This window comes from Aythya marila, assembly GCF_965140915.1.
Source record: "Aythya marila genome assembly, contig: HAP1_HAP1_SCAFFOLD_1123, whole genome shotgun sequence".
In the NCBI taxonomy this organism is placed as follows: Eukaryota; Metazoa; Chordata; class Aves; order Anseriformes; family Anatidae; genus Aythya; species Aythya marila.
In genome coordinates, this window is record NW_028137691.1 from 1 (window position 1) to 14,808 (window position 14,808).

At 69.1% G+C, this 14,808-nt stretch overlaps 2 protein-coding genes across 2 annotated transcripts; both read right to left on the minus strand.

The window, feature by feature from the left end:
• Positions 1-1,116: 1,116 nt before the first annotated feature.
• On the minus strand, positions 1,117-10,572 carry MAP1S (microtubule associated protein 1S). Its single transcript, XM_082785064.1, has 7 exons — positions 10,430-10,572; positions 8,734-8,835; positions 7,935-8,017; positions 7,695-7,835; positions 3,834-6,984; positions 3,525-3,742; positions 1,117-2,635 (listed from the first exon to the last, which is right to left on the minus strand). Exons 1-7 carry the CDS (start codon positions 10,560-10,562, stop codon positions 2,480-2,482), a joined length of 3,984 nt encoding a protein of 1,327 aa, XP_082641190.1. The 5' UTR covers positions 10,563-10,572; the 3' UTR covers positions 1,117-2,479.
• Positions 10,573-11,930: 1,358 nt separating this feature from the next.
• LOC309890643 (uncharacterized protein) lies at positions 11,931-14,748 on the minus strand (the record flags this gene model as incomplete). The annotated part of the gene is made up of 7 exons (XM_082785063.1): positions 11,931-12,197; positions 12,306-12,389; positions 13,283-13,438; positions 13,898-13,982; positions 14,066-14,197; positions 14,273-14,533; positions 14,722-14,748. The coding sequence occupies 4 exons, from the start codon at positions 14,746-14,748 to the stop codon at positions 13,902-13,904; spliced, it is 501 nt and encodes a 166-aa protein (XP_082641189.1). The 3' UTR covers positions 11,931-12,197; positions 12,306-12,389; positions 13,283-13,438; positions 13,898-13,901.
• Between the last annotated feature and the right edge of the window lie 60 nt (positions 14,749-14,808).

Here is a 14,808-nt window from a genome sequence, read left to right on the forward strand (position 1 = left end):
GGCTCCGCGAGGGGGGCGGGGCCGCGTTGCATATTTAAAGGGGACGCGGCGCGGGGAGGGGGCGCGGCGGGGAGGGGGCGCGGACCCCCCCCGACGGGACCGGGAGCCCTAGCGCCGTCCCCCCCGGGGCCCCCCCCCATTTCCCTGTGCCCCCCCCAATTTCTCTCCCCCCCCCCCCCGTTTCCCATCGCCCCCCAGCCCCTCCCCTGCTCCGCTCCCACCGGCCCCCCCCCGGATGCCCCCCCCCACCCCAAACCCTGGGACCCCCCCCTTGGTGTCCCCCCCCCCGGTGCCACCCGGTGCCTCCCCCCCCCCCCGCTGAGCTCACGCCCGGCACCGGCTGACACCGGGCACAGCTGCGGGGGGGGGGGGGGGGTCAGGGTTGGGGGGGGCAAATTTTTTTTTGGGGGGTGGGGGAAGAATGGGGGAGGGTTTGGGGGGGGCAGCATCACCCCCAGGCACCAAAGACCCCCCCCCAGGCACCGAGCCCCCCCCCCCCCCCCACTCCATTCATCCCTGCGGGGGCGTCCCCCCCCCTCCCCCCCCATCACCCCCCCCTTCCATCCCGAGCCCCCCCCCCAGCGGGCCGGGGGCGGCGGTGCCGGGCGCGGTTTCCATGGCAACGCCGCATCCAGCCCTGCCCCCCCCCCCCGCATCACCCCCCCCCGAAGCCACCCCCGCACCGCGGCCCCCGCAGCTTCAACCCCCCCCCACCCCGCAATTCCCATCCCGTTTCGTAGCCCCCAGCCCCCCCCCACAGCCCCCACCCCAAACCTGCAGCCCCCATCCCACCCGAACCCCCCCCAAAAAAAACCCGCAGCCCCCACCCCACCTGAAAACCCCCCAATCCCACAGCCCCCCACAAAACCTGCAGCCCCCACCCTATTTCGTGCCCCCCCCCCACCCTGTAGCCCCCCCCCCACCCTGCAGCCCCCATCTCAACCCATAGCCCCCCCCCAAAAACCCGCAGCCCCCATCCCACCCAAAACCCCCACAGCCCCCCCCATCCCATTCCGCAGCCCCCCAAATCCCTGCAGCCCTCCCCTCCCACCCCCCCCCCCCAACCCCTTACCCCCCCCCCCAAATCCCCCCCCCCCAGACGAGGTGCAGCGGGGGGGGGGGGCGCAGCCTCTTTAATGCTTCCAACAAATCCACCAAAAACGGACTGGGGGCCGCAGGACCCCCCCGGCCCCAAAACCACCCCAAAAAGCACCCAATGCCCCCCCCACCCCACACACAGATCCCAAGCAAAAAAAAAACCGGGGGGGGGGGGGGCAACTTGGGATTAAATCACCCCGGGGGGGCTGGGGGGATTTTTTCCTTCTTTTTTTTTAGGTTTTCTTTTTTTTTTTTTTTTTAAGGTTTTCTTTTTTTTTTTTTAATTTTTTTTTCTCTTTTTCTTTTTTTCTCTCCTTTATTTTTTTTTTCCTTTCTCACATTTTTTTTTTCCTGTTTTTTTTCCTTAAAAACTCGTTACAAAAAGAGCCATCGAGGAGCCTCCTACAACCCAGTAGTGTTTGCCCCGGCGGGGGGGGGGGCAAATGCCTCCCCCCCCCCCACTGCAGGACTCGGGAGGGGGGGAGGACAAACCCGGACCCCCCCCCCTTTTTTTTTTTTTCCCCCCCACCCCAAAATAAAACCCCAAAACCCCTTAAAAATTGCACGTGACGTTTGGTTCCTTCAAAGCCTTCCGGGGGGGGGACACACGAGGTGTTGATGGGGGGGACACACACACACACACACTTCGCCCTACGCTGGATTTTTCTTTTGGGGGGGGGGGCCGTGAGTGCGTGGGGGGGGCCGTGGTGCCCCCAGGAAGGGGCTCAGCTCCCCCCCCCCAAGGGCTGGGTACCCGGGGGGGGGATATTTCCCCGGGGGGGGGGCAGTAGTGGCTTTTTTTTAGGGGGGGGGGGGACACAAACACCAACAAATGTACCCTGTTCAACCTCGGTGCCCGCTGGGGGGGGGCAGCATCACATCCCCCCCCCCCACGGCTGGCAGTGTCACCCCCCCCCACCCCAAAAACTGGTCCCTGGGGGCCGTGGTGGGTGCAGAGCGAGGCGTGCGTGAGGGTGCAGCACGGGGGGGGGGCGTGCTGGGGGGGCCCCCAGGACCCCTGCCAGGCTGGGGGGGGGCACAAATCCCCTCCTCAACCCCCCCCCTCATCCCAAATCCCCCCCCTTCCCTCCGAACCACAGCGGATGCTGGGTGGGAGAGGAGAGGAGGAGGAGGAGGAGGGGGGGGGGGGTTGTGGTGCTGGGGGGGGCCCCCGGGACCCCTGCCAGGCTGGGGGGGGGCCACAAATCCCCTCCTCAACCCCCCAATCTTCCCAAATCCCCCCCCTTCCCTCCGAACCACAGTGGATGCTGGGTGGGAGAGGAGAGGAGGAGAAGGAGGAAGAGGAGGAGGAGGAGGAGGAGGAGGAGGAGGATGGGGATGGGGGGGGGGGGGGTGATGAAGACCCCCCCCCCCCGTGCGCTCAGAACTCCACCTTGCAGGCGGGGAAGGTCTCGTCCTGCATGGCCACGGTGCTGTTGCTGCCCAGCACGGTGATGCCCAGCTCCTGCTGCCGCTCGTGGGTCTCCTGGTACCACTCGTGCATCACCAGCGAGTCGAAGGTGGGGATCAGCGTCACCTGCGGGGACAACAACACCCGCCCCCCGCGGCACCACGATGGGACCCCCCCCCGGCACCACGATGGGACCCCCCCGGCACCGTGCCAAGACCCCCAGCACCGTGCCAAGACTGTGCCGAGACCCCAAGACCCCCAGGACCACGATGGGAACCCCAACACTGCACCAGGACCTCCCCAGCACTGTGCCACGACCACAGCAGGACCCCCCAGGACCATGCCAAGACCCCCCAGGACCACGATGGGACCCCCCCCAGCAGCTCACCAGGAGCCCCAGCACCATGATGGGACCCCCAGCACTGCACTAGGACCGTGCCAAGACCCCCAGGATCATGGCAGGACCCCCAGGACCGTGCCAAGACCCCCCCGGACCACGGCGGGACCCCCAGGACCACAATGGGACCCCCAACACTGCACCAGGACCCCCCCCAGCACTGTGCCAAGACCCCCCAGGACTACTATGGGACCCCCCAGGACCACAATGGCACCCCCCAAGCAGTGTTCCAGGACCCCCCAGCACCTCACCAGGACCCCCAGCACCACACTGGGACCCCCCCAGTACCATGCCAAGCCCCTCAGCACCCTGCTGGGACCCCCCAGGACCATGACGGAGCCCCTCAGCACCACCCCAGGACCCCCAGCTCCACAATGGGACCTCCTAGCACCATACCAGGACCCCCCAGCGCTGTGCCAGGACCCCCCCAAGACCATGCCAGGACCCCCCAGGACCACGGCAGGACCCCCAGCACCACAACAGAGCCCCCCAGCACCACAACGGAGCCCCCCAGCACCGCGCCATCACGGCGAATGGGACCAACGAGCCAGGAGGGGCCGGGTACCCCAGGGCTGGGGGCACCGCGAGGACCCGGGGGGGGGTTGGGGGGGGGCTCACCTGGGTGTCGGTGCCCCACTGGTGCTTGCCGGCCAGGAGGGCGTCCAGGATGGGCCGCAGGACGCCCTCCTTCAGGTGGTCGTCGCCGCTCACCACGTAGCAGAGCGAGCGCACGCGCCGGAAAAACTCCTCGTCCACCGTGCGGGCGCTCCACGAGCCGGGCAGGTACGCCAGGTCCACGTAGACCGGGGGGCCCTGGGGGGGCACAGCACGCGAGCCTGCGGGGATAAAAAAAAAAAAAACAGCTCGAGGGGTGGTCCCCCGGACACCCCCATCCCTAAAATTTTGGCCCCCCTCCCAGCCCCGTACCTGCCGGGGACGCGCGGCCGGGTCCTGCCAGCGGTTTGGCTCCAGCGCCCCGTGGCACCGTGGTGCCGCCGGGGGGGCCCTTCTTGTCGCCGGGGGGCAGCTTGGTTTTGTCCCCGGCGTCGCGGCCCGAGCTGGCGGGGGGGGCCCTGCCCTTGGGGTTGGGGCCGGTGGGCTTGGGGGTCTCGGTTTTGGGGCCGGCGGGCGCCGAGCCCACGCGGGACGGGGTGCGCTTGGCCTTGCCGGGGGGGGGCTCCTTCTTGGGCAGCGCCTCGGGGTCCACCATGCAGATGCCGGGCTGGGCGGGGATGGGGCAGGGGTCCTTCATGGGGGCCGGCAGAGGGTCGCGGGGCCTGGGGGGGCCGCGGGGGGGCTGCTCCGAGTCCTCGTCCGACTCCAGCCCGTCGGCCAGGATGGAGGGGCAGTCCTCGGTGGCCGGGGGGACGTCGGAGTCGGAGAGGGTGGGCAGCGACTCGCTGACGGAGGTGGGGGGCGTCTCGCCCGCCGGAGGGGGGGCCCGGCCGCGGCGCCGCGTCGGGGGCTGCGCCAGCTCCTGCGAGGGGTCGCTGTCCGACAAGTCCCGGGGGCTGGATTTGGGGTGCTCGAACTCGCAGGGCGACACCAGGCACAGGTCGACGTCGTGGGGCGAGTCGGAGCGGCGGCCGTGCCGCGGCGGGTGCTGCTGGTGGTGGCAGGGCCGGAGGGGCAAGGACAGCCCCCCCTTGGTGGCCGCGGGTTCGGGCTCCGGAGTGCCGCCGGGCAATCCCCCTTCCTGGGGGGATTCGCTGACGGGGGGCAGGACCTGCTCGAAGGAAACCGAGAGCGACTCGTCCACCTCGGTGGAGTGCGGGGACCCCACCTCGGCCGGCAGCGAGGGGGTGGTGATGGTGGGCGAGACGTCGGGGACGTCGTCCTTGAAGGGGCTGAGGGACAGGCACCCCGCCTGCTTCTCCTGCGACGACCCCGAGCTGTCGTGCGAGGCTCGGCCCCCGCCCGGCGCCCAGGGGGTGTTGGGGTGCTTGGGGGCGCCCGGACCCTCCCCGGTTTCCTCCACCGGGGACTGGTGGAAGGGAGTGTGCCCGGCGCTGGCCGGCCCCGAGCTGGCCGGGGACATCATCTCCAGGGTTTTCTCCTCGGAGCTACCGCAGGGATCCTCGGCTCCCTCGGGGCCGTGGTTGAGCAGCCCGGTGGGCGTCAGGTCGAAGTTGACGCTGCGCTCGCTCTTGGGGGTCTTGGCCAAAGGCGAGGGGGGGCCGACGGCCCTAAAGGGGCTGCCCTCGGGGTAGCGCGAGCGCTGGGGGCTCTCGGGGTCCTCCACGCCGTTCTCCAGGCAGCCCAAATCCGGCCCCCCGCCGGCCCCCCCGTTCTCCAGCGGCGAGGGCTCCAGCTCGCTCTCGGCCGTGGTGATGCCTTCGTCCGGCGACTCCTCCTTCCTCCTCCTCCCCTCGGCCCCCGGCGAGGCGCCCGCCGGCCGCATGTCCTCGGGCGAGGAGGACTTGGAGCCCTCCGACGCGCCCGGCTCCTTCTTGGCCCCCGGCTCCTTGGCGGTTTTGCCCTTGGGCTTCTCCGGCTCCTTCTTGAGCGTGGATTTCTTCAGGCTGCCGGCCTTGGCCAGGGGTTTGCGGGCCTCCGGCACCGGCGTTTTGCGTGCCGGGGGCTTGGCGGCAGCCTTGGGCTCGGCCTTGCTCTCCTTCCCGTCCTTCCGCAGCGTGTCGGCCTTCGCCTCCTTCTTCACCGCCTTCACCTCCTTCTTGGCCTCGGCTCCCTCCTCCTTCTTCAGCGGCTTCTTCTCCTCCTTCTTGGCCGCGGGCTCCTTCTTGGGCGCCGCTTTCTCCTTGCTCAGCTTGGGCTTGGCGTCGGCTTTCAGCTTCTCCGTCGAGGAGTCCGGCTTGGCTCGGGGGTCCTTGGCCTTCTCCTCCTCCGACCCCGCTCTCGCCACCTCCCCGGGAGCTTTCGGCTTCTCCTTGCTCCCCGCCTTCACCTCCTTCTTCTCCACCTTCGGGGCTTTCTCCTTGGGCACCCCGGCGTCCACCAGGCTGAGCTTGGAGGCCGATTTGAGGCTCTCCTTGCTCTCCGCCCTCCTCTGCTTCAGCTGCTTGTCGGGCTGAAGCTGCTGGGGCGCCTTCAGGTCGTTTTTGGTGACCACGGGGTGCTTGAGGAACTCCAGGTGCTTCACCTTCTCCAGCCCCTCCAGGATACGGGCCTGGGGCGTGCAGCCGGGGAAGAGGACGCGGATGATCTTCTCGGAGGGGCTGACGGGGTGCCAGACGAGCAGGGCGCAGACGGAGGTGAGGCACTGCAGGGGCAGCTCCTGCTCCTTGGGGTAGCCGTCGCCCGACCACTGCTGCAGGAGGAACTCCAGCTCCTTGGTGCCCTTCACGGGGTTGAGGACGTACATGTCCAGCCGGCCCACTCCCATCTTTTGGAAGAGGACGGTGGGCTCCACGCGGGGGCCGCCGTCGCGGGCCAGGGGGTTGGGGCGGATGCCCAACTTCTCCAGGTAGTGCAGCGTCAGGGCGGCCTCGTCGCAGCTCTTCAGCACCCGCGAGTTGCCCTCGATGGCCTTCAGCTTCTCCGAGGCGTTGAGGAAGACGACGCCCAGCTCGGGGGAGATGAGGTTTTTGGCCCAGTCGCCGTTGCCCTGCGAGCCCTGCGAGGACGGGTCCTCCTCCAGCTCGGCCAGCTTCCTCTGCAGCAGGCTGTTGACGCCGGGCAGGCTGTCGGTGCCCGCGTGGGTCACCAGGATGGAGTCGATGCGGTCCAGGTGGCGGACCAGCTTCCAGAAGGACGATTTGGGGTTGGAGCCCCCGTTGACCAAGACGTTGAAACCGTTGACGGCGAAGAACGCCGAGTCCCCTCTCCCGCCCGGGAAGATATAGCAGCAGGGCTTGGAGAGCTTGAGGAAACCCACCATGGTGGGGGGCTCCAGGAGGTCGAAGGGGGACTGGGGCTCCAGCGACTCCGAGAGGTACTCCATGAACTCCTCCAGCCCCTCCATCTCGGGCAGGACGCAGCCCGGGTTGTAGCGCAGCTCGATGAAGTCCTGGAGGTTGTGGTGCTCCAAGCCCGAGTCCTTCCACTCCCCGAAATCGGGGCAGCTGATGGTCAGCCGGGCCTTGGCCGAGGGGTCCGCGGAGCTCAGGATCTCCCCGACCTGCCAGGGGACGGGGACAGACGGAGCTTCAGGGGGGACCCTGCTCGTGCTGCCCGGTGCAGGGCACCCGAGGTCCCTTAAAATAGGGCTGACCCCTCCCTCTGCAAGCTCAGGGCACCCCTTCCCTGGGGCTTTTGGGGACCCCATAGCCTTGTCCTAGTCCCAGGGCTCACTGCTGGCTGTTTTGGGGACCCCACAGCCCTGTCCCACTCCCAGTGCTCAATACTGGCTGTTTGGGGGACCCCATAGCCTTGTCCTATTCTCAGTATTCACTCCTGGCTGTTTTGGGGACCCCATAGCCCTGTCCAGGTCTGGGGACCAGATTTGGGGACCAGCCAGCTCACTCCTGGCTGTTTTGGGGACCCCATACCCCTGTCCCACTCCCAGTTCTCAATACTGGCTGTTTGGGGGACCCCATAGCCTTGTCCTATTCTCAGTGTTCACTCCTGGCTGTTTTGGGGACCCCACAGCCCTGTCCCATTCCCATGGCAATCCCGATGCCCACAGGCTGCTGATGCCTGATTTACACCCCCAATCGGTGCTGGGGGGTCAGCATACACCCAATCCCCCCCCCAGCAGCACACAGAGGGATGTCCCTGCGGCACCACCACTCACCCAGCTCCCCCTCACCCCGTCCCCGTGCCCGGCTCCCCCCTGGGACACCGGGAACGCGCTGCCCACCCCCCAAACGGCCCAGCCTCGGCCCCCACCTCCTTGTCGGTGAAGATCTGGATGAAGTCCCGCAGGGAGAAGCAGCCCGTCTGCAGCATCAGCTCGCCCGTCTCCTCCACGCAGGGCCCCGCGAACACCAGCAGCTTGTGCTGCGACACGTCCGTGATGAGGTTCCGCAGCTGGGGATGGGGAGGGGGACGTCAGGACGCCCTCAAACCCCCCCCCGTATCCCCCTCTCGACCCCGTGAGCGTCCCAAAGCCTCCCCCCAGCGGCTCACCTCGTCGCACAGGGATTTGTCGGAGGGGTTGAGCAGCACCAGGGTCTCCAGCACGTCGCCGCGGTGGTGCAGGGTCCGCTGACCTGTGGGGACGAGGGCTGCCACCCGGCCCAGCACCAAGGACCCCCCCCCCCCCCAGGTGAAAACACCCCCCGGGGGACACCCCAAAGTTATATTGAGCTTCAGGGGATGGCCAGAAAAATTCCCAGCACGGGGACAGGGACGGATCCTGCCCGTTTCCCCTGCGGATGAGGGGCAGGCAGCGGGAGGATCGCGCTTCCCACGTCCTTCCTGCCGCGGGGAGGGGAGGAAAAGGGGGGTGGCGGGGCTGGGACAGCCCCCCCGGCCCCATCACCGGGTGTTCCCCGCGCTCTGGGGGCTTCACATCCCCCCCCCAGACACCCACAGCCCCCCCAGGAATGGGGAAAAACCCAGCTGGGGGCGATCGGAGTGCGGGGGGCACGCCATGCGCCCACCCCGGGGGTCCCTCGAGAAACCACAGCCCTTGAAGGCAGCGCCGGTGCCCCCCCCTCGCCCCCAGCACCGAGGGGGGGGGGTCAGGGGACGCCGTGGCCACAGAGGAAGCGGCTCCCCAGGCTTCTCCACGTGGGAATCACGGGGCTGGAGCCCCGGGGGCACGAAGCGGCGCAAAAAAAGGGTTCAAGGAAGCAGCTCGGGGCTCGCGGGGAGCCCCCCAAATTCGGCAGGACCCCGCAAACGGAGCCTGCCAGGGCCTGGGGGGGGGGGGGTTCACCCTCTCTGGGTTTGCCCCCCCCCAAAATTTTTTTTATTTTTTTACCTTTGACGATGCTGGAGAAGGTGGCGGAGTGGCGGGAGACGAAGAGCTTCAGCTGCTCGTCCAGGTTGCAGGAGCCCAGGTCGATGTCCCAGGAGCGGATCCCTGCCCGGGGGGGTTGGGGGGGGGACACACACCTCAGCACACAGCCCCGGGGGGCTCCTCACCCCCCCAAAAACCCACCCCCATCATCCCCTTCCCACCTCACCTCCACCCCGGGGACGCGGCGCGGGGGCACCCACACCGGTGGCGCACCACGGAGCAGAGCAGCCCCCTCCCCAAATTCTCCCCCCCCCCCCCCCCCCACTAATTTTTTTGGGGGGGTGACGCCGCTGCTGTGAGGACCCCAGGAACACGTCCCGGGGGATGGGGACCGCGTGGGGGTCCCCGTTTTGGGGTCCCCGTTTTGGGGCCCCCGGTGCCGTGGCTCCGCCAACCCAAACCTTGTCCCCTGGGGCTACGGCGGCGCCTCTTCAAAGGCGCTAATTAAGCTAATTAACGGTGCCACGGCTCCGGGTGCTCCCTGCTCCCATAGCAGGGGCTGTCAGACCCCTCACCCAGGAACCCGGGGCCGGGGGGGGGGGGTTCCTGGGGGCCTCCCCCCCCCCCCCCCTTTGGGTGATGGCGCAAGGCCGGCGGGGTTGCACAAGGGGCCGTTGGGGCCGTTTTTGGGGGTTCCCCTGGGGATCGGGGGGGCAGATCCCTGGGGGAGGAGATGGGGCAGATCCTGGGGATCTGGGAAGCAAATCCCAGGGGATCCGGCAGGCAAATTATGGGGGATTTGGGGGGGGTAGATCTGGGGGATCCAGGGCAGGAGATGGGGCAGATCCCGGAGATCTGGGGGGCAAATCCCAGGGGGTTTGGGGGGGCAGCTGCTGGGGATCCAAAAGGCAGATCCTAAGGATCTGGGGGGAGGGGATCGAGGGGATCCAGGGCAGGAGATGGAGCAGATCCTGAGGATCCTGGGGGGCTGGGAGGGCAGATCCTGGGGATCCAGGGCGCTGAGCAGATCCTGGGCCCCAGGGGCATCAGATAGGGCAGATCCCAGGGCTCCCAGGGGCAGATCCTGGGGATCTGGGGGGAGCAGATCAAGGGGATCCAGGGCAGGAGATAGGGCAGATCCCAGGGCAGATCCTGAGGATCCTGGGGGGCAGATCCTGGGGATCCAGGGCACTGAGCAGATCCTGGGCCCCAGGGGCATCAGATAGGGCAGATCCTGGGGATCCAGAGGCAGATCCCTGGGGATCCCGGGGCAGCAGATAGGGCAGATCCTGGGGCAGATCCTGGGGACTTGGGAGGGCAGATCCCGGGGATCCAGAGGCAGATCCCTGGGGACCCTGGGATAGGAGAAGGGGCAGATCCTGGGGATCCAGGGGGCAGGAGATGGGGCAGATCCCAGGGATCTTGGGGCAGATCCCGGGGGCAGATCCCGGTGATCTGGGGCGAGCAGATCGAGGGGATCCAGGGCAGGAGATGGGGCAGATCGGGGGTCCCTGGGGCATCAGACAGGGCAGATCCTGGGGGTCCAGGGGCAGATCCCGGCGATCCCAGGGGATCAGATCCCGGGTCCCGACCCCGCACCCCCCCCCCCCCCCCCCTCGGGACCCCGAGACCACCCCCGCTGCCCCGGGGCTCAACCACGCGGCACCGGCACGGGGGGAGCTCCCCCCCCCCCCGTGTCCCCCCTCCCGGGGCTCACCTCGCTCCAGCTGCTGCAGGGCGGCCGCCAGCAGCCCGGGCCGGTGGCAGCCGCCGCCCACGATCGCCAGCAGCGAGAAGCGGCGCGGCCCCAACGCGGGGCCCGGAGCCGCCGCCGCCGCCGCCGCCGCCATCTTGGGCGCCCCCCGCAGCCGCCGCCGCCGCCGCCTCCCGCCCGCCCCCCGCCCCCCCCCCCAGCGGCGGCTTGGTCCCGCCCGCTGACGTCACCGCCGGCCAATGGGGGAGCGCGGAAGGGAGCCGGGAGGGAGGGGCGCGGGAGAGGGAGGGGGGAGGTGTTAAAGGGGCGATGGCAGGGCGGGGTCGGGGTGGTGGGGACCGCGCGGGGGAGGGGTGGGCGGGGTGGGTGCAGTGAGTGCAGTGCATGCAGTGCATGCAGTGCAACACGGGGTGCAGGGCAGGGTGGGGGTGCAGGGTGGGTGCAACGCAGTGTGGGGGTGCAGGAGCAGGAGGGCGTGGTGCAGGGTGGGGGTGCAGGGTGGGTGCAATGCAGTGCGATATAACACAGTGCAGTGCAATGCAGTGCAGTGCAACACACTGCAGTGCAGTGCTGAAGTGCAGGGCCAGGAGGGTGCAATGCAGTGAAACACAGCGTTAGGGTGCAGGGCGGGTGCAATGCAGTGTTAGGGTGCAGGAGCAGTAGGGTGTGGTGCAGGGTGGGGGTGCAGGGTGGGTGCAATGAAGTGCAATATAACACAGTGCAGTGCAACGCAGTGCAGAAGTGCAGAGCCACGAGGGTGCAATGCAGTGCAATGCAGTGTTGGGGTGCAGGAGCAGGAGGGCACGGTGCAGGGTGGGGGCGATGCAGTGCGGGGGTGCACAGCCAGGTGGGTGCAATGCATTGCGGTGCAGTGTTGGGGTGCAGCGTGGTGCAGGGCCAGGAGGGTGCGATGCAGTGCAATGCGGTGTTGGGGTGCAGGGCGGATGCAATGCAGCATTGGGGTGCAGGGCCAGGAGGGTGCAGTGCAGCGTGGGTGAAATGCAGTGCAATGCAGCGTGGGGGTGCAGGGCGGGTGCAGTGCAGTGTGGGTGCAATGCAGTGGTGGACTGCAGGGTGCAGTGCAGCATCAGGGCGCAGTGCAGTGCACAGCTGCGGGGCATAGCGACAAGCAGTGCAGTGCAATGCAGTGCAGAGATGCACTGAGCAGTGCTGTGCTGTATTTTGGGTGTACAGTGGCTGTGCAGTGCAGCGCAGCAGCCGTGCAGTGCCGTGGTTATGCAGTGCAGCACCGTGCAGGGATGCGCTGTGCACTGCTGCGCTGCGCAGGGGGCATGCAGCAGCCGTGCAGTGCAGTGCCCCATGCAGTGCAGTGCGCTGCAGCACCAAGGAGCTGCTGAGCAGCGCACAGCACAGGGCACTGAGCAGGATGGGGCCGGGTGTGCAGCGAAGCCCCCTCGCAGCCTCCCCCCGTTCCCAAATAACTTCCCCAGCACCCCCGGGGGGCACCGCAGGACCCCCCCCGAACAGATCAGGCAGCAGCCGAGATCCAAGACCTTTAATGCACCCCAGGGCCCCCCAGCAGCACCCGCCGGGGGGAGCTGGGGAGGGGGAGAGGAGTTCATCCCCCCCCCAACGAGGCAGGGGCCGGTAGCATCCAGGGGGTGGCACCGTCCCCGTGGCCCCCGCTGCCCCCCCCGGCCCCTCAGGAGCACTCGAGGACGTGGAGGTTGCAGGCGGTGCCGGGGGGGCAGCTGCAGCGCGTCCCGAAACGCGCCCCCATCCGCACGGCGCAGGGCTCCCGGGGCAGGCACTGCGGGACCGAGGCTGTCACCAGGGTCTGGTCCCCCCCCCACACCCCAAAATCCAACCCCAAACACCCGGTGCTGCCCCCCCCCACCCCAAACCTGCCCGGCCATACCGAGGGCACCCGGCCCAGCTTCTTCTTCGCCACCGGCAGCTCCCGGCCCCGCAGCTTCTCCAGCACCTCCTGCAGCGCCTCGACCTGCAGCACGGCACCATCACACCCCAAAACACCTCCCCCCCCGGCACCGTCACACCCCCAAAACACCCCCCCCGGCATCGCCCCCAAATCCCAGAGAAAACCAGCAAAAAGCTGCAAATCCCCACATCCCGCTGAAAATATTAATTCCCCAACACCCTCCCCTAACAGAGCTGTGGAGATGACCCCAAAAGCGACCCCCCCAAAGCGCCCAGACCCCAAAGCACGAAAGCAACCGGCAGCAGGGCCCCCCCCACTCCCCAAAACCCTGGCCACCTGCAGAAGCAGCGCCCAAACGGGGCTCTCCGGGAGCACCCTGAGGTGCTTGGACCCCCAGCCGTGCTCCCCCCGGCCCCCTACCAGCTCCGTCTCCTCCTGGCGGGGGGCCGGCCGCAGCCCCCGCTCCCCGGAGCCCCGCAGGATGAGGCCGGAGCCGGCGAGGCAGAGCAGGCAGAGCCAGGCGCTGGCCATGGTGCAGGATGCGGCCCCGAATTGCTCCTTCGGCTTTATAACCCCCCCCTCCTGCAGCCCCCCAGGTGGGGGGGCAAACACCCGCTGACGCAGACAGGGAGCTCGGGGTGTCCCCTCGCAGCCCCCCCGGACTCGGAGCTGACATCAAGAGGGAACGAGGGGGGGGGGACACGGCCCCGGTGACGCCGTCCCCCGGGACCCGTGGGGGCCGTGGGATGGACGTCAGCACCGCAGCCAATTCCCTGAGCAAACACGGCTGCGGCGAGAGCATCCTGACCCCCCCCCCGGGGCTGGGGGCTGCATGTGGGAGGTGCAGGGCCCCCCCCCACAAGCGGTTTTGTCCCCAAGGAGATTTGGGAGGGGATGGACAGGGGGGACGGAGCCGTGGGGACAGCCCCCAGGAAGGGCTGTGCTGAGGAACCCACCGGGATGAAGGCTGCTCCTCTCCCTCCTCTTCGCCATGAGGATTTGTGGGGTCGGGACTCCTAAATCCGTGGGGCTGGGACCCCCCCCCCAAATCTGTGGGGCCGGGACTCCTGAAGGGGCGCTGGCACCGGCAGGGCGCAGGGGGACGGATCCGGCTGGAAGAAGCGGACAGAGGTGAGCAGCAGGGAAGGGGCAATGCCCCCAGCCCCCCAATTCCCCCCCCATGTCCCTATAACACCCCCCAGCCCCCCCACGTCCCCATGACACCCCCCAGCCCTCCCCACAGCCCCCCCAAGTCCCTATAACACCCGACAACCCCCCCATGTCCCTATAACCTCCCACAACCCCCCAGCTATCCCCACAGCCCCCCCAAGTCCCCATAACACCCCCCAGCCCCCCCACATCCCTATAACACCCCCCAGCCCCCCAGCTCTCCCCCCAGCTCCCCCATACCCCCACGTGTCCCCCCACCCCCCCTCAATATCCCCACACCCCTACAAGTTCCCGCACCCCCTCTGGAACCTGGGGGGTTCCCCCCCCACCTCCCTTCACACCCCACAGCCCTGCCAGCCCCCCCAGTGCCCCCCCCAGACCCCCAAACCCCCCCCCCATACCCTCCTATCTCCGGGGGGATTTCTTCCTCTGGCAGCACGGCCTCGCTGGCCGCCGGGCAGCCCCTGCCCGACCCTCCCGGAGCCCCTGGAGGGCAAAAACCGGGGGTGGGTCCGGGGGGGGCTCCTCCAGGCCCCCCCCCAAGCCCTCGTTGCCCCCCCCCCCATTACCATGTAGTAGCCGGTGTGGTAGCCGCTCATGTACCAGCCCAGCAGCATCGCCACCAAGGCGCCTTCCTCCTCCTCCTCCTCCTCCTCTTCCTCTCCTGGGACGTGGGACCACGGGCGTGGGGGGGGCGCCGGCTGCCGGTAGCACACGTTAATGAGGGGGGGGTCCCCAAAATTTTTTTTTGGGGGGGGGGGGCAGCGGGTACTCACCGGGGGGGGCCAAGGGGATTGGGGTGGCTGCTGGCCCTTGGTGCTGCTCCTCTTCCTCGCGGCTCTGGGGGGCTCCGCCGCCTTCTGGGGGGGGTTGGGGGGGGGAACGGGGCCCTGCCGGCCCCTCGGGCCCCCCCGGGGGCGGAACCGGCTGGAAGCAGGGGAGCCCCCCCGGGAGCCTTCCTCCTCCTCCCCCTCCTCCTCCTCCTCCTCCTCCTCCTCGCTGAGGGTCCCGCTCCGCGTTGGGGTCCCCGAAATATCCTGGGGGGGGGGCACGGGGGGGTGGGGGGGGGGCGGCAGCACCGGGTACCGGGCACCGGGCACCGGGGCGCACACAGCCCGGTGCCCCCCCCCCCCCCGGTCCCCCCAGGTCCCCCCCGGGTCGGTGCCGGCCCCCCCCAGCCCCGTCCCACCCCGGGTCCCCCCCCCAGCCCCGTCCCGGTTCGTACCCGCGGTCCCGGGGCTCTCCCGGCCATGTCCCGGTACGGCCGGGACCCCCCCAGCGCGGTGCCCCCTGGGTAATGTAGTTCCCGGCC

Coding starts and splice junctions, on each gene's coding strand:
- MAP1S (XM_082785064.1), bottom strand. CDS start 10,562: ATGGCGGCGGCGGCGGCGGCGGCGGCTCCGGGCCCCGCGTTGGGGCCG. Junction 8,836..10,429: donor CCTGCAGCAGCTGGAGCGAG/GTGAGCCCCGGG, acceptor CCCCCCGGGCAG/GGATCCGCTCCTGGGACATC. Junction 7,836..7,934: donor ACAAATCCCTGTGCGACGAG/GTGAGCCGCTGG, acceptor CCCCATCCCCAG/CTGCGGAACCTCATCACGGA.